This window comes from Zingiber officinale, chromosome 5B (genome assembly GCF_018446385.1).
Source record: "Zingiber officinale cultivar Zhangliang chromosome 5B, Zo_v1.1, whole genome shotgun sequence".
Lineage (NCBI taxonomy): Eukaryota > Viridiplantae > Streptophyta > Magnoliopsida > Zingiberales > Zingiberaceae > Zingiber > Zingiber officinale.
The window spans coordinates 10,819,588-10,846,074 of record NC_055995.1 but is presented as its reverse complement, the minus strand read 5'-3'; the positions used below and the strand labels follow the sequence as shown (position 1 = coordinate 10,846,074).

The following is a 26,487-nucleotide window of genomic DNA, read 5'->3' as shown; positions in this document are numbered from 1 at the left end:
TGGACCGATCAGGCTTCTTTCTTCGCTTCTAATCGTTGCCTGATCGGTCTGGTCATGTGAACTCCACAAATCTGATTTCGAGTGAAATGGATCGGTCACCGGGCCGATCCAGATAATCCTGGATCGGTCTGCAGACCTATCCAACTCCTAGGTTTAGATTGCCCTCTCTAACCTAGTTCGGAGAACGAGCTACCGAGCCCTCTCCGACTCCATATGCCAAGCTTTACTCACTTGGACTTCTCAACACCAGATGTCCGATCACCCTTGATCCATCTGGATTTTCCTTGCCGGCTTCACTCACGGGACTTTCCACTGATTCACTCACCAGGATTTCCACACTGCCTAACATCCCAGTTAGGACTTTCTCACTGCCTGGCTTCACTTACCAGGACTTTTCAACTGCCTAACATCCCAGTTAGGACTTTCCCACTTCCTGGCTTCACTCACCAGGACTTTCCAACTGCCTAACATCCCAGTTAGGACTTTCCCACTGCCTGGCTTCACTCACCGGGACTTTCCAACTGCCTAACATCCCAGTTAGGACTTTCCCTCGTGCCAAGTTCCCTGCTTGGACTTCTCCGTGCCAAGTCTCCATACTTGGACTTTTCCAGTGCCAAGTCTCCATACTTGGACTTTTCCAGTGCCAAGTCTCCATACTTGGACTTTTCGCGTGCCAAGCTCCCTGCTTGGACTTTTCCAGTGCCAAGTCTCCATACTTGGACTTTTCTAGTGCCAAGCTCCCTGCTTAGACTTTTCTGTTGCCAAGTCTCCATACTTGGACTTTTCGCGTGCTAAGCTCCCTGCTTGGACTTTTCCCGAATCAGGTCAACCAGGTCAACCTTGACCTAAGGTTGCACCTACAATCTCCCAAACACCTATTCTTGTCAAACATCAAGAATACAACTCTCTCACGAGTGTCAAACATCAACATGCGACTCAACTAGGTCAACCTTGACCTAAGATTGCACCGACAATCTTCCCAAGTCAAACATCAAAATACAACTCGAGTCAAGTCACCTCGAGTCGGGTCAACCAGGTCAACCTTGACCTAAGGTTGCACCAACAGGATCATCTTGGGAAGTTCACGGCTAAGGCTGATCAAGGGATATTGGTCGGGTACTCTCTTACCAGCAGAGCCTATCGAGTCTACAACAATAGGACTAAATTGATTGAAGAGTCCTCTGATGTAGCTTTTGAAGAGATCCCTAACTTAAATGATCAACCAAGGGATATAGGAGAAATTCAATTTGAACTTAGAAATCTAAGTTTGAATGATCAAAATGAAGAACGAGTCGAAGTTGACTCTGATGTTGATGAGCAAAGGCAACAAAGAACTCAATCTGATCCTTTGCCTGATATTGAGTCCTTGCCTGTGCCGAGTGAGACCACTCATGAGGCACCGCCAACACCAAGGCAGTCTAGGTTAGCCACTAGTCATCCCCAAGATCAAATTGTAGGAGACATCCAACAAGGGGTTAGGACTAGGTCATTCTTTATAAATGAATCTAATGAAGTCGCATTGATTTCAGAGATTGAACCAAAAATAGTTGATGAGGCATTGCACGATCCTGATTGGATCTTAGCTATGCAAGATGAGTTAGGTCAATTTGAAAGGAGCCAAGTGTGGGACTTAGTTCCTAGACCTAAGAAGACCACCATTATTGGAACTAAATGGGTCTTCAAAACAAGTTAAATCGGAAGGGAGAAGTTGTAAGAAACAAGGCAAGACTTGTAGCCAAGGGCTATAGTCAAGTCGAAGGTCTCGATTATGATGAGACTTATGCTCCCGTGGCCCGATTAGAGTCCATTCGTTTGATGCTAGCTTTTGCTGCACATAGAGGTTTCAAACTCTATCAAATGGATGTTAAATCCGCCTTCTTAAATGGTTTTATTAAAGAACCAGTCTATGTTGAACAACCACCGGGTTTGTGAAAGCTCCAAACCACGTGTACAAGCTCAAGAAAGCACTTTATGGGCTTAAACAAGCACCACGAGCTTGGTACGAAAGGTTGTCAACATATTTACTAGAGAAGGGTTTTGTAAGAGGACAAATAGACCCAACACTATTTCTACGAAGAGATGGTGAAAACATATTTGTAGCCCAAGTATATGTCGATGACATAATTTGTGGCTCAAATAACAAGGGCTATTTGAATGAATTCATTTCTCACATGGAAAGTGAGTTTGAGATGAGTCTAGTAGGAGAATTGACATTCTTCCTTGGACTTGAAATCAAACAAACTCGAGATGGAATTTATGTCCATCAGACAAAATACACTCAAGAGATGCTTAGAAAATTCAATATGAGTGACTCTAAGGAAGTGTCCACTCCAATAGCGACAAACACTCGCCTTGACAATGATGAGAGTGGAAAACCAATTGATCTAACGCAATATAGAAGCATGATTGGTAGTCTTCTATATCTCACAGCTAGTCGACCGGACATACTCTTTGCTGTGGGCATGTGCGCTAGGTATCAAGTCTGTGCCAAGGAATCTCACTTAATTGCAGTTAAGAGAATTCTGAGATATCTCAAAGGCACAATGAGAGTAGGACTGTGGTACCCTCGTACGGAGTCTTTTGATTTGATAGGCTATACCGATTCCGATTATGCTGGATGCAAATTGGATCGGAAAAGTACTAGTGGGGGTTGCCAATTTTTAGGTTCATCTCTAGTTAGTTGGTCGAGTCGGAAGCAACATTGTGTTGCTCTCTCCACGACCGAGGCCGAATATATTGCCATGGGAGAGAGTGTATCACAGTTGTTGTGGATGATACACACCCTAGAGGATTATGGACTTTATTATAAGGGTGTACAAGTGCTATGTGACAACATTAGCACGATCAACCTAACTAAAAATCCAGTCCATCATTCGAGGACCAAACACATAGAAGTGCGTCATCACTTCATAAGAGATCACGTAGCTAGGGGAGACATTGCACTCACATATGTTGAGTCAAAATCAAACCTAGCTGATATTTTCACCAAACCCCTTCCGGAGAATGAATTTAGTCATTTAAGGAGGGAGTTGGGAATGTGTTTGGCTCCTTAGGTCCTTAGGATTTCATCATGATCAATAAGGACTATTAAAATGACAAGAGTAATTGGGACAATAATTTGGGCAACTTGGAAACATCTCACACAAACTATAAGGTTTAACAAAATATTTTTGTTTGCTAGAAATGGGGTGAGATGCTAGGATCAATCAAATTATTCAAAATGTATCATGCATCCCTTGAATAATTGGGTTGAAGAGACATAAATTGAGTATGGGGAAGGCCATTACATAATTCATGTGTATTTGGCTCCTAGATCTTACTCATATATTCCAATCAAGGAATCTTGGTTGGACTTTTGCCTAGAAATTATCTATTTATGGTTGGTGGTTGATGTGTTGATTGATATGGTTGTTTGATTCATTTCATGACTTTGATTGTCAATACGATAGGTTGTTAAAGGAAATAATATTAACTTGGATATATTTTGACAAACTTGAAACTGATCATAGCAATTTTAAGTCTTAATTAATACCTTGTTTCACTATATGGTTTTATAAGGTTTTCTGAGATTGGAATTCTACGATTCCAAATGTCTGAGTTTTTGGAGTTAAAGAACTTTCGGGCTCTACACAAGCTAAGACCATAAGAGCTCATATTTTTTTTTTTTTTAATATACTTGTGGGTGTTGATTCTAGGTTATGAATTTGGGAGATTCTGAATTCTTGAATTCTGAAATTTTCAAAATTCCCGATAGATAACGGCTCATATTTTCAGTTACTGAAAATTATATCAGACACTGATCGGTCCAGGGACCGATCAGGATGATGCCTGATCAGTCTCCACGACCGATCAGGAAATTTGACGATACCTGATCGGTCTCCACGACCGATCAAGACAGGAAATTCACACAGAAGGTTCACTGATCGATCCAGGGATCGATCAGGAGACACCGGCACAGATCGCAGCCCACTGATCCACATCTGATCTGTCCAAGGACCGATCAGGAAGATCCCTGATCGATTTCCACGACCGATCAGGACGATCACTGATCGTTCTCTGTTCGGACAGCCGTCCGATCAGATCACACTGTGCACTATCCCCTCATTAACACCTCCCGACCCACCCTCTTCCCGATCTTCTTTCACGCGGAACCCTAGCCGACTCCTTCCCTAACCTCACTCTCTTCTCGTTGCACGCCGAACCCTAGACGAAGCTCTAGCCCTCGGAAGCCCTAGCCTAAAGCTAAATGGCACCAAGGTAACTCTCTACCTCTCTAGACCTTTGGCGTTTCGGTTTCATTTCTCACCGTATATGTTTTTTTTTGTGCTGGTGGCTCCGGTGCTCACTCATTGCCCCATTTTACCACATTGTTGACCCTTAGGAAGAAAGCAGCCGGTGAGAGTTCTTCTAAGTCCCCAGCTGAGAAAACCAAGTCTCCTGCTCCCTCTCGACCCCAACCAGCTGGTTCTAGTAGATTCCCAAACCGCCATTTTGAGCAAGCATTTCAACAACGGACATTCAAACTGCTTCCATGTCGATCTGTGGATCGAAAGTATATGGATGAATTTTGTCCTTCTGTGTCCGAAACCCTAGCCTATTTTAAACTTGACTCGGTAGTCTACTTAGAAAGGGACATCAACCTTGACCTAGTTTCTGAGTTTTATAACAATCTTCATCAGAACAGTGATGGTGTTTATAAAACCCGAGTCGCTAAAAGACCTATCGATTTCTCCATCAGAGAATTTTTTGGGTATCTAGGTTGCCGGATGTGTTCGGGGGATCTTTTTTCAATTTATCCTGATTTACCAGAATCATTACGTCCTCCACTTGATGTCTCACCTGACTCCATCTATGAGTACTTCTTCGGTCATCCTAGACCAGATGATCTAGATGAGTTGGATGTTGACTTTCCCACTTTTGCTGCCCTACGACTATCTGCCCCTGACTATATTCTTTTTAAGATAGTCACAAACTGTATTCTTCCAATTACATCCAAACCTCTTGCTGAGATCCGACCCTATCATTGTTTGATGCTTTATGGGTTACGTCGGCGTCTCGACTTTGACATTATGTCCAGATCTACTCTTCGATCATTTCATATTCTCGGCCCCTGTTTATATGCCTTATGGGGCATATAATTACTGATTGGCTCGAGACCCTTCAGGTTGATGTGTCTAAGGGTAGGGTAGTCAAAATGGTCAGGCGGATTGCCGACTTGGGAAGCGGGCATTTTCCAAGTCCGGCATCATTGGACAAAATGGGGGTGTTCGGTGGAAGGATGGGAGAGTTTTGGGTGAGTTACCACGGGACCTCCACGACGAGTTGCTCACTTGCTCCTCCTGCCGCGATGGAAGGGCGATCCGATCTGCTGTTGGCGGATCGCTGGAGAGCCGTTTTGATCGGCATGATGAGATGATATCTGCTGAGCTGGATGGCTTGCGTATTCGGATAGACCAGCGCTATGATGACCTGCGCGGGCATATTGACCAGCGTTTCGATGATATGCGCAGTCATCAGGTGGTGACACAGCAGTTGCTACTCGGATGGATGGCACGCTACCCGCCTCCGCAGTCTTACCCAGGCTATCCATCCTCCAGCGTGCCGCCTCAGGATTTCACCCCTCCTGCCGATGATGGTGATGTTCCTCAGTGTGAGGATGTTGATTGATACAGTTTGTTTGTTGACTGTCTGTATTTTGGATGTTTTTTGTTAGTCTCTATGACTGACCTGGATATTTGCACTTCTGATGCTACTCATGTATTTATGGTACTCAGTTTTATATTTGCTTGCTCTTTATTATATTTCATTTTCTATCCGTTATTAATATGCTGTTCACTTGCATGTCTTGTTTGTCTTTTATTTCCTTATTACTGTCTTATAATACACTTAGAGGGAATTCTCAGTGATTTAAGAACCAGACAGTAAGGGTCAAGGGGAAGTTCTTTAAGTTATCTTACCTTATTCGCACCTTTTCGGTGTTTGACAAAGGGGGAGAAGATAACTAAGTTTAGATGAATGCAAATGTGAAGACCCTCACATAGTGTTGTATCCATCTTAGGGGGAGGATCTTGATTCTCCTAAAATTATGAAAATTTGAACAAATTCTGATCTAAACTTAAATCGTGTTGTCAAACAACAAAAAGGGGGAGATTGTTGATACATGACTGTTGTTTTGATGTTGACACCGATTTAAGTTTGTATCGAGATAGTGTTTAAACTCAGAATGACTACTGATCGAGGTTGATCAGTTGGGAGGGAAAGTCCTGGTGAGTGAAGCCGGGCAAGGAAATCGGATGGGTCAAGACATCGGAAAAGTCCAAGCAGGAGCTTGGCACGGAAAAGTCCAAGTATGGTGACTTGGCACGGAATGGTCGAGAGGGCTCGGTAGCTCGTTCTCTGGACGGACGAAGTCGGAGAGGGCTCGGTAGCTCGTTCTCGACGATGTCCGAGAGGGCTAGGTAGCTCGTTCTCCGGACCCAAGTCGGAGAGGGCTCGGTAGCTCGTTCTCCGGACTGGCCGAGAGGGCTCGGTGGCTCGTTCTCGGACCGGATGAAGTCGGAGAGGGCTCGGTGGCTCGTTCTCCGGATTAGGTCGAAGAGGACTTTCATGGCACATTGGATCGGTCGGTGACCGATCCAGAGTACACAAGAATCGTGGATCGGTCGGCGGACCGATCCGGTGAAACTAAGTTCCACGGATCGGTCGATGACCGATCGGATGACACCGGTGCACTGGTGAAATCGTCGATCTGCGGACCGATCGACTAACTGCGGTGCAATCGATCGGGAGGCCGATCGGGAGAAAACTGCGAAGAAGAAAGAGGTGGATCGGTGCGTGGACCGATCCACTCAATCTGATCGGCCCGATCGAAGAACACTCGAGTGCTGACGGGTGCAATCGTCGATCGAGAGATCGGGAGAAAAGAAAGAAAGAGGTAGATCGGTGCGTGGACGATCCACTCAATCGATCGGTCACTCGACCGATCGAATGATCTCGAACCGATCGGTCATTGCTCGATCGGTCAACGATGTGATCGATCGGTGACCGATCTACACACTCGACTTGTTCGTTGTATCAACGATTCCTTCACCGCTTTGATATATCTCATTCATTTATGTGATGTAATCCTCTGTTAGCTTTTGAGTTTGCGGGTTTACAGGTATCATTTCAAGCCTAATTTCAAATTAAGTTCGTAAGAGGAATCGACAAATGGTCTTCTGTTGGTTTGATGGTGCATTCGGGCATCAACGGATCTGCGTGATCTGGCGATCGCTTGACTCACGGGATTAGTTCGAGCTCGAAGACGCGGTGTTGTTGTGATATCATTGGTGTGAGTTCGGAGAATGAGGGAAGGAGATTGGTTGCAGCGCTGATTTGCGTAGTTTGGACCAGATCTGTGACAACCAGATTTGTGATAGCAGAGATCAGGTTTTGAGAAGCAGTAAAAAAAGCGAGAGGAGAACAAGAACAGAACACGAAAGAAAGCTTGAAAGAAAAGTGTGTGCTTTTTGCGAAGTTCTTGAGCTCTCGGGTGACAACTCTGTTTTCTGCTACTAATTCTCGCGTGGTTGTAAGCATTTCCATTCTCCTTTGCCACCGAGTTTCTGTAAGTCTCGTGCTTTAAATTAGATATTTCTTGAGACTTTGTGGGAAGGTTACTCCACCTAGAAGGAGGATCTTTAGCCGGAATTCTTCCGAGGTGCGATCTACCGAAGATCAAGGAGTCGTCCACCTTACGGACACGCCGAGGAGTAGGGGCAAGTTATCCCCGAACCTCGTAAATCTGTGTATCAGTGTTTGTGTGTTTGTTTTTGTTTTGTTTTAGTTTGTTTATTCCGCTGCGCTAACTAGTGTCTGTGTAGAACTCTTTGCTTAAGTTTTTAAAGAGGCTATTCACCCCCCTCTAGCCATCTAAGATCCCAACAATGACGTCCCGATTCTCGACTTTCTGCCCGATCGCATGAAGAGAGTTGAGGATGTCTTGAATCCGTGCGTGGAGCGAACTCGCCGTCTCTCCTTCCTGCATTTTTAGATTGTACAATTTATTAAATAATAAGTCACGCTTGCTTACCTTGGTTTCCGAGGTGCCCTCGTGGAGTTCGATTAATTTCTCCCATAGCTCCTTTGCCGTTGAGAATGGACCAGCTCTGTTGAGCTCCTCCTTGGTCAGCCCACACTGGAGGATGCAGGTTGCTTTGGCATCAGCTTCCACCTTCTTGATTGTGGTAGATTCTCATTTTTCGCAGGGTGTCGCCTTGTCGTGTTCGTCGGATGGAAGTTGTAGTCCGGTCTTGATTATCATCCATGTATCGAATTGTGTCTTGAGGAAGGTTTCCATTCGCCCCTTCCAATATCCGAAGTCTTCTCCGGAGAAAAGTGGGGGGCGAACGGTGCTGAACCCTTCTTGTTGGGTCATTTGTAATATCAACAGTTTATGTAAAACAAAAACAAAAGAAATGTGTCAAGACTAGGTCTTGGATTAGCAGTGCGGGAAGATAAGGATAAGAAATAATAAACTCGAGTGGTGTTGCACCAGCTTCGAGTAAAAACCGATTCGTAAAATAATTAGGATGTAGCTAATTAGCTAATTCTAATTGACTCTGAAAACCAGAAAATAACCACGAAAAAATGCGTGATTGGTGGTTGCACCAGATCAACGCGACCCCGCTCTGATACCAATTGCTGGATCGAGACACGCTAGAGGGGGAGGAATAGCGCTCGTGGCTTTCACTCGATTCGGAATCGTAAATCGTTCGATTAAACACTATCGGAGTTGAAACTTGCAGCGGAATAAAGAAAAAGCAAACACACAAGAACACGGTCGTTTACTTCTTTCGGAGCCTATGACGACTTCTACTCGAAAGCCCGCGACCCTTAATCGCTTTCTGTGGACAACAACTATAAGTTCGGAATAATTACAAGCTGAAGTACAATAATTGACAAGAATTAATTATACCGACGACAATTAAGAAATGAAGATTCGGAGCTCCGGGTCGTCGGGTGGTTGTCGTAGCACTTCGGGATCGTGTCGTTAGCAGCTAGTCGCAGGAGGATTGCTTGGAAGAAGATGATTCAAGCTGCTGGTCGAGATGTCCTTTTATTGGACGTTCAAGGCGCCTCTAATGACAATCAAGGCGCCTTTAACCCCAAAATTTATCCCTGTTCCTGCGCTGTGATAACCTCCGCTGACTACTGCTTATCCCAACCTGAAGGCGCCTTCATCAAAGCCCCAAGGCGCCTTCAATCAATGGTCCGAGGCGCCTTCAATCCCTATGAAGGCGCCTCCAGCTCCACTTCACAGCCAGCTTCAGCCTTGCATCCGAGGCACCTCCAAGACACTATTCATCCGAGGTTAATCTTTGCACTTTGGTCCTTGCAAGATACGTTAATCCCAAATATACCCTGCAGCACAAAGTTAGCACATAAAACATAATAGATATGATAATGACAATCTCCGGACTGTCCGGGTCTAACTTCGGATTTTCGACCGGAAATCCTAGGTCGACCCGACGCCTACTGTTCCCTTAGCGGGGAACGCGTCCTCACCTACTCCCCTCGGGAGAGATTACCTGATGCCAGTGCGATCCTCCAAATCGACTGGACTTTTGCTCAACACTCGACGCTTCTGGACTTTCTGCTGGACATCCGCTTCCCGGCTAGTCCAGTCTTTCACCTGGTTCGCGACACCAGGACTTTCCACCTAGGGTTACCACCCCCTAGGACTTTTGTCTAATATCATCGACCTGCCAAGACTTTCCGCATAGGGTTACCACCCCCTATGACCTAGGGTTACCACCCCCTAGGATTTTCCCTTTGCCTAACCACAGCTAGGACTTTCCTGAAATACTCAAGCAGACTTGTTAGATCACTAAACACCTTAACTTTGAATCCTTTGCCATTATCAAAACACGAGTTCGATCGTCGGATGCTTCCCGCACCAACAAGTTTCAGATATGTAGTATATATCTTGACTCCACTCGTATTCGTATCTTGTGCTTGATACCTTGTCCACTCAACCTTCGAGCTGCTCGAATTCGTATCAATACAGTTTCATGTTGTTATCTTTGGTAATTAGCAGATACTAGACACTATGTATACCTGTGTGACTACTGTTTATTTATATTTCGGATTGAGCATGTGGCTTCATGTAGCATACCTGATTTCTGTTATATACGTATGATGACTGTTGCTTTATCCGCATCATGTCATAGCATATATGTCGGTGACCATGTCTCCCTTGTGGTTGAGGAGGGTCGTTGACCAAAGCCGCACACTCGACCACTCATGGGTAGTGGTAGCGGGAGTGTGCCGCTTGTCCTGTCATGCACTCACTCGGTCACTCATGGGTAGTGGCGGCTGGAGTTGTGAGCAGCAGGGGCCCTATTGCGATGTATCTAGATAGCTACTAAGCAAACTGTCCACTCGGTTACCCGAGAGTGGTGACGGCTGGAGTGGTTCAGTAGTCACCGATCCGACCTCTCGACCATACAGTGGTCGTGGTGCAGAGAGATGGGGTGGGGTGGTCATTCCTGCATACGCTGTCGATATCTTACATGTTCATATTATTGTTGTTTGCTTATGCTATGAGTTGTTTATTTACTCAGTTCTATTATCGCATAGCTGTTATATATACTTGGACACTGCTTACCTGGACAGTATACCTTACATGTGAACTAGGTAGTTGTAGTAGTTTTGTGATACTTCTGACTCTATACTACTAGCCTAGGATATGGTATCAGAGATGAATTTACATGCTTTATGTACACAGAAGTATCTACTATTTATCATTCCGAGACTGTATCCTATTATATTCCTGGCACGCTATTTTACACATGCATTGTCTATTTCCTTACCCGCTGAGTTTTTATACTCACCACCCTATACATTGGTAACTTCACCAGATAGCCGATAGTGATGCCAGTACACTTGGAGGATCCCGACTACCAGTCCCACGTCGCTTCTAAGGACGGATTTCCGATTTTGTTTCTCTTTCTGGTTGTGAGTTGAATTTTTGAACTTGGTGTTGTAATAACCCTTTTTGGGGACTTGATGTTATTCTGTGGTTGGTTTTGCTTTGTCGAGGAGTCAAGTCGGGCCGGCCCGCGGTGAGTTCCTTTTGGTATTTTGGTACTTATCATTCGTTTTCCGCTGTGTTTGATTTACCAACCGAGTGGGTTGCTTATTATCTGCGTGGTTGTGCTTAGTTCTTGCCGTGTTGGTTATATTTTGCATATGTATATCTGTTAGCTATGTATACTGGTTCATTTGTCACTGCTACAGGGGAGGTGCTGTCCGATTTTCGTCGGACAACCTTACTCTCAGGGCGTGACATGATTAGATTTTGGTGTCGAGGAGACAGAATTTAATTACTACTCTATTTGACTATAATTGTGCTAACACTTTATTTTACAGGGTAATATAATTTGTATTTACCTCGGACTAAATTTTCTTACAGGACAGTAAGTTGCTGAAAAATGGTGGTCCAGGCACCCAGTACTAATCCAAGCGTCTGGAAGGCAAATCTTATCTCCGCCAGCTAGGAGCGCACCGATTGGTTGGATGACCTCACGATCCAAGCGCCCGGAAGGGATTCGGGCGCACAGAGAGCACTCCTATAAAAGAAATCTTCTACCTGGAGCAAAAAGTACAACTTCTTCTACGACTGCTCTGTTGCGCACTGCTCCTGCGACACTGCGAGACTTCTCTAACAACGTGCGACTCAATTTCATTTTCCTGTTGTCGATATTCTTTTAATAATTCTTGTACTAAAATTTATAATATTTTACGAATTATTAATGATTGGCCAACGAAAACACTCTATGAGTACAATCGATGAGTACAAGCCTTAAGTAGAAATCGACCAGAACTCCGAATCAATTAAAATTGATTTTATTAGCATTGTGTTTATTATTTTCTACTACATACTTGAATTATTAACGAATTTTTGACAATCGTTGTTCACCCTTCCTCTAGTAAACTTTACGATCTAACATATTAGCCCTATGACATAATTTTATCATCCAGAGTATCAACACAGCTGCACTATGCGTGGGACATTCATGAGACAATCATTGGAGCAAAATATAGATAATCATGTTCCATGCACTAGACCGCTCAAGGCCTCTGTTTTTATCTACCCACTCCATTGCTTAATATTTGCCGGCCCTTTTGCCTTTTGAGATGACTCTGCATTAGGGCGCATCAAAACAAATGTCGGTCGATGGGGAAACAGCGCAGCGGACTCGCTTTGCTGGACTGGATTCCCCAGAAAATAATTCTTTGAAGTTACATTTCAATCTACCTCATCCCACAGTAGAGAAGACAAACCATATGGCTAACTAAAACCCTAGCATATGGCTAACTAAAACCCTAGCATGTACTCCTGCTACCCCGGGCGAAGACAAAATTTTAACACTTTGGATCTATGAAACTCATAAAATAATAAATAAACTTATTCATGATTTGAATCATAAACGTCCCTCAAAGTTCCTAAAAACAAAAAGTAAATTACAAAATCAATTTATGGTCACCATCAAATAATTATGTAATGAGCATAGTTTTTTTTTTTTTTTTTTTTTGATAATTAATCTCTGTCTCATTATAGTAAATCAATCACTCTCTAACCAAATAAACATCCCCAAAGAGATTTATCTATGATTTCAATTATAACTAAAAGATGATTATGTTCATTCAATCGTCCCTCCCTGATAATCCGCCCCTAGATTATAAGAGAGGTAAATCACAAAATCCATTATAATAGACCATCAAGTGACTAGAGATGAAAGAATTTTTTTCTCCGAACTTATCCATGATTTCAATTATCTTCCTTTAGTTGCCACCCGTTTCGATACAATTTTGATTCACGACAAGATCTCTCTCGATTAGCATTATCTATAACCAATCGAAACATGAAGAATTAGGTTAAGCATATTTAGAGAAACATAAACCAGCTGGAAGAAAAGTATAGCTAAAAGCCTTTTAAGTTGCTCTAGAAACACCATGGAATAGGGGCAGGGACGGAGCTAGGTGTGGGGGTATAAAAATGAAAGAAATTCCTAGCTCTCTCCCTGCCAAGGGAGATACCACAACATGAGTGTCAATAAACAAGATGAAACTGTACCATTCATCTCTACCATGACAATCTGCTAAGAGAACAAGTAGAAAAATTACTAGGCTTAGTTATGGAACTTCACCATTCGAAGCAAGGTTGGTTTTAGCTTGTTTATTTTGTGGGTTAGAATAAATTATGTTGGTCTGCTAGTCACTTTAGTTACTTAGGTGGTAAAAAAGATGATTCACTCAACCCAGTATCCATATCAATCGATCCCTATACTAACACAGAAAAAGTAAATCATAGATGACTACGATCCATTAATACATATAACCAAGACAAACGTGGAAAAGGCACTATGTTGTCAGCTAGCCACTTTAACTACTCAGGATTCTTAGGGTTCCTGGTATAGGATCAAAATCTAGAGAGAAAAAAAAAAAAGCTGGAAGCCACTTTTATCGTGGAAGGTGCACCAAAAAGAACACTGTGAGTCACGTGGAAACCACTTTTCTAGTGGAAACTGAGTAAAATCTAGATTAAATAGAAATAATTCATCTAACGAACAATCCAATTAATCCAATGCTCATCCCTACCTATAATAAAGATTAACCAAGAGTGTTATGTGATGTGAATAACAGATGAAGAACAGTTAAAACACATGAACGTACAAAGTAAAAGATTAAGCAATTAAATTATAGATAAGGGTGGGTTTCTAGAGTGGAAGATGAATCACACAAAATTCACTTACTATGTACAGAGAACTTGTGATAAGGCATGATTAACGTATATGAATGAGAATAAAAGGGGGAAAAACAGAGAGAGAGAGATATAGAACATTGTTTTAGGGACTGTATGATATAATTCTACATGGGAAAACTTTTGTTCATACCATTGGGAAGGTGAAGAATGAAATTTTCTGTCCTCTCCAACCTGCTAAGGTGAATGGAACCAGCTTGTGTGAAGATTCCACTTCTTCTGGCATGCCTCCTTCAAAATCTATCTTCTTTGTCTTCTTCCTTCAAGCTCATATCTCCCTCGCAGAGGCTCCCATCCATTGAAGAAACATTGGTGCTTAAAGACGAAACTGTTTGTATCTCCTTAAACATGGACATCACCTTTAGCATTGTTGGTCGCCTGAATGGTCTCTCATCAAGGCAGGCACAAGCAACCTTGAGATGCTCTAATAGCTCCAGCTCCAGAGAAGGGTCATCTTTCAACAGCACAGGGTCGAAGACATTGCTTATTCTGACTTTAGAATGCTGCCTTACCCACCCGACCAAATTGTCGTCGCCAAAGTCTGCGGAATCTGTAGGTCGTCTACCGGTGAGCAGCTCGAGCAAGACTACACCATAGCTGTATACATCACCCCTGATGGTGCACCGGAAGCTCTGGTAGTACTCAGGTGGCACATAACCAGGGGTGCCAGCCAATGCAGAAACACTCAAATGGGTGTCCACTGCACTCATCTGCCTTGCCATCCCAAAATCTGAGACCCTCGCTTCCAAATTCTCATCGAGAAGAACATTGCTTGACTTCATATCTCTGTGAATTATACGAGGTGCGCAGTTGTGGTGCAAGAATGCCAAGCCTCTGGCAGCTCCCATTGCAATCCTCCTTCTAGCTGCCCAATTCAGTTTGATTCCGACATTGTTTCGGTTATGCAAGACATCGTCTAAGCTCCCATATTTCATATACTGATAAACCAACAGACGTTCTTCTCCTACTTTGCAGTAGCCCAACAGGGGAACGAGGTTGCGGTGCTTGATCTTTCCAATGGTCTCCATTTCAGCTGTGAACTCTCGGTCCGCTTGCCCGCTAACATGGATAAGCTTCTTGATGGCAACAATGCTTCCATCTTTCAGCTGGGCTTTGTAAACGTCACCAAATCCACCTGAACCTATCAGGCTATGATTGTGGAAACCGTTAGTTGCCTCGACCAGGTCCACAAAAGATAGCTTCTTGAGAGGCATGTCGAAGGTGGCGAGGCTGATGGCTAATGCATCTTTGGTGGCGGTTAGCTTCCAGTTTGAATTGGCAGTGCCGGAGTGAGACCGGCTATCGGTGTAGATGTCCCCAGCGGCTCGGTTGCTCTTGTCTTTATTTTCATTCTTCCTCCTCTTGCTCTCTACTGCAATGATGATAAGGCCGACAATGCAGAAGATGAAGAAAAGCAATCCCATTGCGAGACTCCCTGCGAGAGAAGCCTGCCGGCGATGATTCTTCTTGTGTTGTGTCTCCAAATTTGCCCCGGCAATGTCTTTGCAAGGCGGGAGAGGGAACCCGCAAAGACCGGAGTTGTTGTCATAGTCATAACGTGGGAAGGTTGCCAGCTGACCTAGCTCAGGAATAGACCCATTTAGCTTGTTATTGGAGAGGTCAATCTCAGCTAACCAGGCAAGGCCAGAGAAGGACTGAGGAATAGGCCCTTCAAGTGCATTGTGCGAGAGGTCGAGCCCTCCGACATGCCTCAGGTTCCCCAGTTCCAGTGGAATGAAGCCGGAGAGCTGGTTGTGGCCCAGGTTCAAAATGAGAAGGTAGTACATATTTCCAAGCTCCTTTGGTATCTCCCCGTCCAGCTGATTGAAGGAGAGATCGAGAAAGAGCATAGATCCATTGTTGCTGAAGGTATACTGTGTTATCCCTTTGTAAAGCCTGGTGAAGTTGCAGAAGTGGCGGCTGGGTAAACGGTCGAGATCCTCTGGCCGAACGCCACCGAACTCAAGGAGGTCGCCTGTGCCTCGGCACCCACTGTGGCCTTCGTTCTTCAGGTAGACGTATGGCTCGCCGGTACCCAAGAAGCCCGCCGGCACTTTGCCTGATTGCTTCGCCAGGCTCGGCGGGATTGATCCAGTGAGTTGGTTGTTGTTCACATCCAACCAAATCAAACTCTTGCAGTCTCCAAGCTCCTGAGGAATCGGGCCAGAGAAGGAGTTGTTCGCGAGCTTAAGTATTGCAAGATTGTGAAGCTGGCCGATCCAGGAGGGGATGGTTCCGTTGAGGTGGTTACTGGATAGGGAAAGCCAGTTCAAACCTTTGCAATTCGCCAGCCCGGTGGGGATCGGTCCCGTGAGCCCATTATTATCGAGAATGAGGTTCTTGAGGCTTCGGAGGTTGGATAACTGCGGCGGAATTTCGCCCTCGAGCAAGTTCTGCCACATGATGAGGTCTCGTAGGGAAGAGAGCGTGCCGAGTCCCGGGGGGATGGTTCCGGTGATGTAGTTGAGGCTGAGATCCAGGTAGACGAGATTTCTACAGTTGCTCAGAGACTCCGGGATGCCGCCGGTGAGCTGGTTGTTCTGAACATAGAGCAGTCTTAAGGCGAACCCGTGAGGGCAAAGCTCCGGGGGAATGGCTCCCGTCAGCATATTAGAGCTGAGATCGAACACTTCAAGACTGGGCATCGTGGTGATGGAGTTCCCCAGACTGCCACTGAGGTTGTTGAACGCCAGCTCGAGAATATGGAGGTTGGGTAGCGAGGTAAGGATGTCGTCAGGGAACTCGCCGGAGAAGTTGTTGCTGGATAGGCTGAGTGAGATCAAGGAATCACAAGAGGAGAGGCTGGAGGGGAGACGGCCGATGAAGTGGTTGGCAGACAGGTTCAAGAATGTCAAGCTCCGGCAATCGGTGAAGACATCGTCGCCAACCTCGCCGGAGAGGCTAGTGGAAGAAAGGTCCAGATGCTGAAGGTAAGAGCAGTTGACGACGGAGGGAAGACCACCAGAAAGGCGGTTTCCGACCAGATCGAGGCGGCGGAGGGCGCCGAGGTTGGAGAGCAACAGCCGGAGTTCAGACTCTTCGGAGAGCTTGTTGAAGGAGAGATCAAGCGTCTCGACCTCGAGCGCCGAAAAGGCAAGAGCATTCCCAGCGGCGGCTGGTGAAATCCCAAAAGAGTTGCGCGAGAGATTGAGCGACTTCAGCCCGGCGCAAACGGCGGCAAAAGAGAAAACGTCAGCAAGAGATCCCTGGAGACCGTTTCCGGAGAGATCGAGCTCAACCAACTGGCTACCGCAGATGCCTCCGGATAAGGTTCCAGTGAGGTTGACAGCTTGGAGGGAAAGGATTTGGAGTCCCTCAAGGGAAAGGATCGAAGACGAAACACTGCGGAAGTCGACGACGAGGGGCACTCCCTGTAGCACGAGGGCGGCGACGCGGCCGCCGGAGTAACAGGTCACTCCGGTGAAGGAGCACGGGCTGCGGATTCGGTCCCAGCTCTGGAGCGACTGTGGATTCCCGACTGAGCCCTTGAACGACAACAGCAGCTCCAAGTCGCCGGCACCGCTCGCCCCCACGGCGAGGACTAGGCAGACAAGGAAGACTAGGCAGAGTAAGGAGGATGAGAAGGAGGAGCGGCGTCGGTGCTCTCCTTCCATGGCATAGCCTGTCGTTTAGCTTTCCATTCAAATGGGTCGAAGGGTTTTGCAGGCAGCGCAGGGGAAGGCGTAGCACCAGAGCGGAGCCAGTACAATTTGCGAGGAAGGCGATGGCATTTCTGTACTCACAAAAATAAAATTCGACGCCCAACGGCTTACCAGCGTTGTCATTGGACAGCCAGCCCCACCAGATTGGGCAGGCACTAGCGAGGAGGCCACCCGTTCCGCACGACGAGATGCCACGTTATATGACTAAACTACCCTGATCGATTTATCACACGTGCGGCGCGAGCATGATGGCATTTTCGTCTTGAGAATAATGTGATGGATCGAGTGCTGCCAATATGCCATCTCGGCCGTTGGAAATGGCGGGATCAATCTGAACGGATGGGTGAACGTGAAAGCAAAAGAAGTCAAAAAGTCGAATAGAAAAATAGTGAAGTCGAACTTTTTTTTTTTTTTTTTTTTAACAGAAAAGCGTCGGAGCCTCTCCCAAGGATACCCATTCCTCCATCCACGTCGGTGCGTGAATGATGCTTGACAGCCCCTGCACTGGCAGGGGCGGTACGACTTCGGGTGTTAAAGAGATAAATGACGAAAGTGTGAAGCGCAAAAGGACTCGGAAGGCGTAGCCTGCGACTGCGGGTTGGCGTGGGCCCCACGAGGGAGGCGAATAAAGAGAGGGGGAGTAAAGTGGGTGGCGGAAATCGGGTGGGAGAATTGTGGTAGTGCGAGGCCTTAAATGGACGAGGGGCCTGACCTGATGGACACGTGCTGCTGTCGACGATAGGGTGACGTGTCGGTGTCAGGGACCAGATGGGGGTGTCGGGAAGGACATGACGGATAAGAAAGGGGCCCACCAATATGGACGGATCTGATTGGCCGCACGCTGAAAGGGATGGCCAAGTGGATGCTTGTTGTAATATTTGCGCATCTAATGAAAATGGATACAATAATGCTTATGGGTCCATTCTCGTTGATTAATTAAATAAATAAATTTAAATAATTTATTTCATTAAACGAGTAAGATTATATATATATATATATATATATATAAATATTATGCTGCGGTGCTTTATGTGCAGTTTTGCTATGGTTCTTGTCACGTCAGCGAGAAAACACAAAAAAAAATCAACGTTGCTCTCCTCCTGATCGGCCTGGACCGATCAGGCTCCAACCTGATCGGCTTGGACCGATCAGGCTCCAACCTGATCGGTCTGGGAGTCTCCTGATCGGTCACCAGACCGATCAGACCCTAGGCTGATTGGTTCCCAGACCGATTAACCAACTCACTGTGAGAGTTGGCTTCGAAGCCTGATCGGTCTGTGGACCGATCAGGCTATAGGTGGATCGATTCACAGACCGATCCCCCTACCCTTTTTTTTTTTTTGCCTTTGATCGTTTCCTGATCGGTCACCAGACCGATCAGGAGACTCCCAGACCGATCAGATTGGAGCCTGATCGGTCCAGGCCGATCAGGAGGAGAGCAGCGTTGATTTTTTTTTGTGTTTTCTCGCTGACGTGGTAAGAACCGCAGCAAAATCGCACATAAGGCACCGCAGCATAATATTTCTCTATATATATATATATATATACATTTTATTTTATTTGTTAACATTTTTAAACCATCTTTATAAATATTTATGAATAATATTTATGAATAATGTTTATCAATAAAATTCTTATCAATTTATTAAATAAATAAAATAAATAAATAAATAAATACATTTATATTACCAAACTTAATAATAATCAAACAAATTTAAAATGTAAAATTCCAAACAATCAATAAATTTAATAAATTTAATAAATTTAAATTGAAAGTTCGATAATATTTAAATGAACCAAACTCAAATCAAACTTAAGTTCATAAAAATAAATCAAGCTAAGCTTGAACAATAGCTTTAATGACTTGGTTTATTTTAAGTTTGACTTGGTTTGCTTGGTTAATTTAATAAATAAATTTGAATATCCTAAAATTTGACTTTCTTATTTATATAGATATTGATATATATAAATCAAAATATTTAATTTTTTTAAACTATTAAATAATTATTACAATATTGTAAAGACTATTAAATATATGGTAAAAAATGATTCATTTATTTCCAATGCCCCCATTAGTACAATGATCAAGACATAGAAGAAGATGTACTCAAATATATTGAGTTTGATATCATGACCTAATCACAGGGAAGCCATTAGTATAAGGACTATTAAATAGTTATTATTAACCGCTGTCATTTGTTACAATAGCTTTAAACTAATTTTAGTCCAATTAAGACATATTTATTAAGTTTAAATAATTTTAATTAAATTATTAACAAATAATATAAAAGTTATATAATATTTTATATAAAAAATTAAATCCTGTATACCATGACTAGTATATATAAAAAGTTAAAATGGATCTCACCATATTTTGATTTAACTTTTTATATCATATTAAATTGATAATAATATATACTATATTTGATTTTAACCAAAAGTTAAGAAAAATATAATTTTTAATTTTATCGGTATAAAATATTTATAGAAACTTTTGTATGTAAAGTATAAATTGTTGGATTAGAGAAAACTATAATTATCTATATTTTTTTATATAAAAAAATAATCAAAAAAATATTAATAAACTTTAAATTTTAAAAAAATATTAACTTAATTTAATTTTTAGATTTTACCAAAATTAACTATTAAAAATTTAAATTCTTTTATATATACGATTTTAATACTCAGAGGAGTCCTTTTCTCTTTTTTTCCCAATATGCATAAAATTAAGTAAATGAATTCAAATAAATGAACTTGAACATATTTATATTTAATTTGTTTGTATTCATGATGAATTATTTGTAAATAATATTTATAAATAAAATTTATGAATCATACTTTTTTTAATTAAAATTATAAATAAACTCTCAAAATAAATATTGAAACAAATAAGTCCACCTAAATCCTAAATTAGAAGAGTAGGACCACCATCGAAATCTATATGAAAAAAATAAAATCGAATTTATCACATTCTTATAATTAAATTATATTTTTAAATTATTTAAAAATAAGTTTTAAAAATTATATATCTTTAAATCTAAACACTTTCTTCAGTAGCTGGAATGAAAATCAGTGATCCGACCAGCAATAAATAAATGAAAGGCAGGAATGAGAGGGCATCCAAGACTTGGATCTTGGCCTAAATGATTGGAGTCGACCGGGCGACGAAAAATGGGGAGCAGCCTTCCGACTCTCAGAGAACAAGACGTCGATCAGCTTGGCGCATTGAATATAATAAAAGGTCATACGTTAATCCCGAACGTCACATTAAATGGCCTATCGACAGGCACCTCCACATGCATGGCGACTGCAAACCAACATCTCTCCAGCTGCACTACCACTATTCCCTTCAAATCACCGGCAACATGATTCCACATTTTAAATGAGTGTGGGACTCCCTCGCTTAGCCCATGCTCGTTGATATCAGACAAGGATAGATACATACATACATCATCGCCATCTTCCGTGCTCATCTCCCCTATCTCTTTCTCCTTTTTATAAGAAAATTTTTGCCATTTCCCAATTAATGAGGTTTAAGTCATAATGATCATCGATCAACCTCCCATAAAAATCTTTTATCGACCATCAAAGAAATAAATTGGGAAGTATCATAGTGCTGTAGAGTTGTTCAAACCTTGAACTGGGTACTTTAGCCATGGGATCCATTAACATAATTTTTTTCTTCAAATTACGTGTTCAAGCATGCTCTAGTTGGGGATTCAACTATGGTACTCTAATTTTCCCCTAAATTATCTTATCATTGCACCATAGTCCGGGACTAATTATTTTATTTTCTAGATTAACATGCATCAAAGGGTATTGAAGATACTCTAGTGAGATTTTGTTGATGGATTTGCATAAAAGCAGAAGAAGAAAAATGCAAAAACAATGAAGGAATTGAAGAGAAATAGATTGTCTTAGTGTGGTTAGTTTAATCTTTTGATAAATTACTTAACCATGTAATTAAATTATCAATTATTAAAATCCCATAAGTAACTTTTAAAATTCCATATCTATTTTACCCCTCGTATTGTTTTGATTGGGAATGATTATATGGTCATGTAACATTCCATCAATCAATTGCTATACCATAGTAATCAATTGATGGAATGTGACTCGATTGGGAACGCATTGAATAAATTACTGTTCTTAATATAGTGTATTAAATTGATATTTAAGGACATAAATGTATTAAGAAAACTTAAACCGGTATAAAAGTCTTAATTTGGAGTGATCTTGAGTTCTCTTGGTCTATCTTCTCTTTCGTCCAAAATTAACCAATAGACTTAGAGAACTATTAATCACTTCAAATTAAAAATAATATACTTGTCTAAGTCTTCTTAAGACATCTATAAGTATATATGAGATTTGGGGTTTCGGCAACTATAATTATGTGGTTTAATAATTTATCATTTAACCTTTTATATGGTCGGTTGTTCATGGTCATATGCGAGTAATTGTTTTCAAAGTATGAATGTTGACAGGGCATGTTTAAGAATGGTCTAAGCCAATGCCGATCATATCTTTTGTGACATCTTGTTGTGGGGGCTCCTCCAGTTTATAACTTGTGTGTGAGCTATAGTCAACACGATTGTCTATTCTATTAGTAAAAGGTCAAACTGACATCTTGGCATAGCGATCTTCTAGACAAAGTGCCACGAAATAATTTAAAATAGTATTTACAATTATCAAAAATTGAATCATGTCTCTCTGATGAGAAGCCCGGACTAAGTTGGTATACCAATTAGGCTACTCCTGTTTAGGTTAAGGGTCACATGTGATTTATACTGGGCTAGGTACACGCTAGTAGAATTTTGGATTTTAACTTTGCTATTGGTTATTTCGACGATTACTAATTATAAAATAATATATAAAATTTTAAAAAAAATAAAATTTATAATTTTTATATGTGAAGTAAAAAAGATGAATCAGATACAAGTTACTTAGACCTCTAAGAGTATCCACAGTGGTTAAAATTCACTATGAGCTCCTTTGTTGCCATGTCTGTGCCACATCAAAAGTTAAAAACTCCATGCCTCTTTCCACTATCAAAAAAATCTCTCAACAACTTCTTCATGGATCCCACACTTTTCATTATATATATTTTATTATCTCTTCTTCCTATTTACATTTTATATAATTAAATTGTAATAAAATTTAAATTCATAAATTACTAACATAAAATAACTTTCATAATTAAAAAAATTACATAAATATCACAATACATATATCGCAATTAATAATTTTTTTTTCACTTATTACAATTATAGCGTGCCCAGATATAATCAACTAAGTCGGCTCAAAGTTGATGATGTAGCTGATTATCACGTAGCTCGTAATTTCTACGAATATATGCTTGAAATTCTTGAGTGGAGCCTTGAAATATTTGTAATTGAGAATCTCCTTCGTCGTCCGACTAATTGACTACTGCATCTCCCTCATTTTCAATAATCATGTTGTGCAAAATAATATAGGTATACATGATGTCCTTCAAATTATCCTTGTACCAAAATCGTCCTGGACCTTTTATCATTGCCCATCGTGATTGGAGCACCCCAAATGCCCTCTCGACATCCTTTCTCGTAGCCTCCTGTTGTTCCTTAAATATTTTTCTTTTGGGATCATGGGGGTATGGAAAGCTCTTGACGAAAGTAGTCCATTCTGGATAGATCCCATCGGTCAGATAGTATCCTTTTGTATATTGTGTATTATTAATCATGAAATTAACCTCGGGTGCATTCCCTTGTAAGACGTTGTTGAATGATGGTGATTCATTAAGCACATTGATATCATTGCGTGACCCTGCAATCCCAAAAAAGGCATATCATATCCACAAGTCCGAAGATGCAACAGCTTCGAGCACAATTGTTGGGACACCATTATCTCCTCGAGTAAACTGACCTTTCCAAGCGACGGGGCAATTTTTCCATTGCCAATGCATACAATCAAGACTGCCCAACATGCCAGGGAAACCATGTCTCTGCTCATGCATTTCAAGCAAGTGTTGGATATCAGCAGCATTAGGTCTTCGTAAATATTGGGCCCCAAACACTTCAATTACATATCGGCAAAAGTTGAATAAACATTGGATGACAGTTGTTTCAGCAATCCGTAGATACTCATCATAATGATCAGTAGGGGCTTCATACGCCAATTGACGAATAGTCGCTGAGCATTTCTGAAGTGGTGACAAACCTTTTTTTCCCGCAGCATCGACCTTCCATTGAAAATATTCGGAATGATTTTTCACGGCATCAACTATATGAAGAAATAACTCTTTTTTCATTCGAAATCGACGCCGAAATATGTCATCAGGATATACCGGATCATCAGAAAAGTAATCATTGAAAAGACGAGCATATCCAACTTCACGATCCCGATTCAAATACCTTCTCCTCTGTGTTCTACCGGAAGAACTTTGAGATCTTTGACGTACCGTTTGTCGCTGCTCATATAGTTGGAGCATTCTTCGTTCATCTATATCCTCCGCATCTTCCGACAATTCATTTCTCCAGAATTCCTGGAGCATAGATCGATCTGGATTTTGAGTCATTTGAAATAAATCAAGATATTTTTGTGGTTGAAAAATATAGATAATTGAGGAAAGAAATCGAAAGCAAAGATAACAAGGAGATAAATGAAAAATATGAAATCGATTATGTATTTATAAAAAAAATAAATTAAAAAAATTTAATTATAACCGTTGAACAACGGCTAAAAATTAGTCGTTGCTCAACGACATACAACGGTTGTTCTTATTGAAATGAGAAACATACTTTAATTACCCGGCTTTTTGATTTTTTTTAATTATTAAAAAAAAAAATGAAAAGACGAAAAAGCGGCTCCGCAGCGGCGGAGCCGCTTCTTCGTTTTAATCAAAAAACCTCCCTCTACTATAAGAGGGAGGTTTTTCACCAAGTCCACGTCATAGTGAGAGCTCGGATGTTCTAATTTCTCATCACTTTTACTTTATAATTTTTACTAGTCTAAAAAAAACATTAACTGTGCTAAGAAACAAACGCTCAAAATCCCAATTGCTCTACAACCCTAGCAGACGCACATCTCCAGCCTCCCACCGTCTCTAGCCTTGCGTCTCCAGCTTTGCATTACTTTTCGATTTCATTACAGAGTCCGTCTTCTGCCTCCCTCTCTCGGATCTGGTTTGGTATTTATAGAAGTCTGCTTTTTAAGTTCGACTGATTTCTAATTTATCATCTTTGATTCTCAAGAAATCAATGACCTCAAAATTTTGAGGGATTATTTGGGACTTTGATATTCTTTTTCTGAACCTGCTGATCTTTATTATTTTGGTATCGGATATCGAATTGACCGGTACAAGGTGTAGAACCATGACAGTTCAAGCTCTAGGAACACTATTGCATCATCCACATCGAGGTATTAAAACTACTGGGATATCTAAAAATCATCTTTCTTCTAGTGTTCAAATTTGTTTTCCTAATTGTTTAGTTACATTAGCAATAGTATAATCGCTACATCAACAACTTTTTAATATTTGGACATCCAAATCTCTACGATCACTAATTTTCTTTTTCTTGTTCGTCACAATTCTGTTATTATTGTTTGGTTTATTTTTCATGTTACTTAAATAATGGAAGGATTGGTAGTAAGTGCTTTAAGTTATTATGCTTACACGTCTATTCTAGTAAAACTGGATGATAATGCAGGTCGTATACCTGTATTTTGAAGTAGCATATGTCATATTTTTCACATTATGATCTTCTTGTTGATATATGAACAATAAAGAAAAATAATAATTTTGAAACAAATTTATGAGTTGAGTAACATTTTGTTTGTTGTTTCTTGTATATCATTTATAGGAGTTTGTTGTCGCAGTCTATTATATTATTGCCCATATAGTTTTCTTTTTATCTTTTAGATACATTAGAAATAAGTCTATATTATTTATTTAATGAAATTTCAAATCTACCCACGAAATAGTTCATTAAGATTTTGTACATTTTTTTATTTCATCTTCTTTGAAAGAGTTAGTAATGTGTACAGTAAAATAACATCATATGCATTATTGTGAATAATACTTTTGATTTGATTGATAAAAAGAAATTGGACAATCTTTTACCTTTATTTCTTTACAAAATTAAATAATATTGTAATAATTTTATGTTTCAATCAAATTCAATTGAAGAAAAGTAAAGTTCTTAAAGCAGTTTAAAGAAGACCTTCATCTAGCAGTCAATAATACAAAAAATTATTATTATAATTTTTTGGGATTTCACTATATTGAAATGGATGCATCTACAAGATCCAAAGGAACAATTCATTAGTGGTTGTTATTTTTTTTATTTTTTTAAAAATTTGTTATGTTTTTATTATTTTTTACGTTTTTTTTAAAAAATATTTTATGTTTTTTTTATTTTTTTCCATTTTAAAATTATTTTAAAATTTTTTATTTTTTACTATTTTAATATTTTTTTTATTTTTTAAATATGTTTTATACTTTCCATTTTTTTCTCTACGTTTTCCTTTTTTGTCATATTTTTTTTATTATCCGAAGATATTTTGAGTAAAAAAAATTATTAATCCTGAAATAAAAAAAATCTTAATTTTAAGAGATTTTTCAATTTTAGGTTACATGTCCCTTTTGTTGACATGTCAAACATAAAATATTATTGATACATAATCAAGATTATCAAAAATAACGCTTAATCAAACGCATCCTAAAAATTAACGATGATACTCAGGTAGCACTCCAAAAACTAGAGGTGGTTCTCATGCTCGTCTATGGCAATCTGACCCAGAATAAAGTCAGAAGCTTCATTTTGAGGTTGAGAGATATGTGTTTACATTGGAGAACGATCGTCTCATTGTCCACCATTCACCGCCACCTTGGCTCCGTCTCTGGACCCGACACAACATGTCTCGAGGCTGTTGGCGGGGAATCTATCCACGTGTACATATTATGAGCTAGAAGGGGGAGGTCTTCGCCTCGTGTTATACATGTTTGTAACCCTCTCTCCACAAATAGGAAGAATTCTCACA

General features: G+C 41.1%; 2 protein-coding genes across 2 annotated transcripts; both read right to left on the bottom strand.

Moving 5' to 3' along the window:
- Positions 1–13,716: 13,716 nt before the first annotated feature.
- LOC121984114 (brassinosteroid LRR receptor kinase BRI1-like) lies at positions 13,717–17,556 on the bottom strand. The gene has a single exon (XM_042536904.1). It carries the CDS (start codon positions 17,419–17,421, stop codon positions 14,041–14,043), a length of 3,381 nt encoding a protein of 1,126 aa, XP_042392838.1. The 5' UTR covers positions 17,422–17,556; the 3' UTR covers positions 13,717–14,040.
- A 139-nt stretch (positions 17,557–17,695) lies between these two features.
- LOC121986491 lies at positions 17,696–23,998 on the bottom strand. Its single transcript, XM_042540458.1, has 3 exons — positions 23,371–23,998; positions 23,198–23,271; positions 17,696–17,800 (listed from the first exon to the last, which is right to left on the bottom strand). Exons 1-3 carry the CDS (start codon positions 23,996–23,998, stop codon positions 17,696–17,698), a joined length of 807 nt encoding a protein of 268 aa, XP_042396392.1.
- Positions 23,999–26,487: the final 2,489 nt, after the last annotated feature.

What these genes read in the sequence shown, in the direction of transcription:
- LOC121984114 (XM_042536904.1), bottom strand. Translation starts at nt 17,421, where the DNA reads ATGGAAGGAGAGCACCGACGCCGCTCCTCCTTCTCATCCTCCTTACTC.
- LOC121986491 (XM_042540458.1), bottom strand. Translation starts at nt 23,998, where the DNA reads ATGCTCCAGGAATTCTGGAGAAATGAATTGTCGGAAGATGCGGAGGAT. An exon ending in TTGCCCCGTCGCTTGGAAAG is followed by an intron (nt 23,272 to 23,370) that starts GTCAGTTTACTC and finishes TTGGGATTGCAG; the next exon opens with GGTCACGCAATGATATCAAT. An exon ending in TACAAGGGAATGCACCCGAG is followed by an intron (nt 17,801 to 23,197) that starts GTTAATTTCATG and finishes CCATCCGTTCAG; the next exon opens with ATTGATCCCGCCATTTCCAA.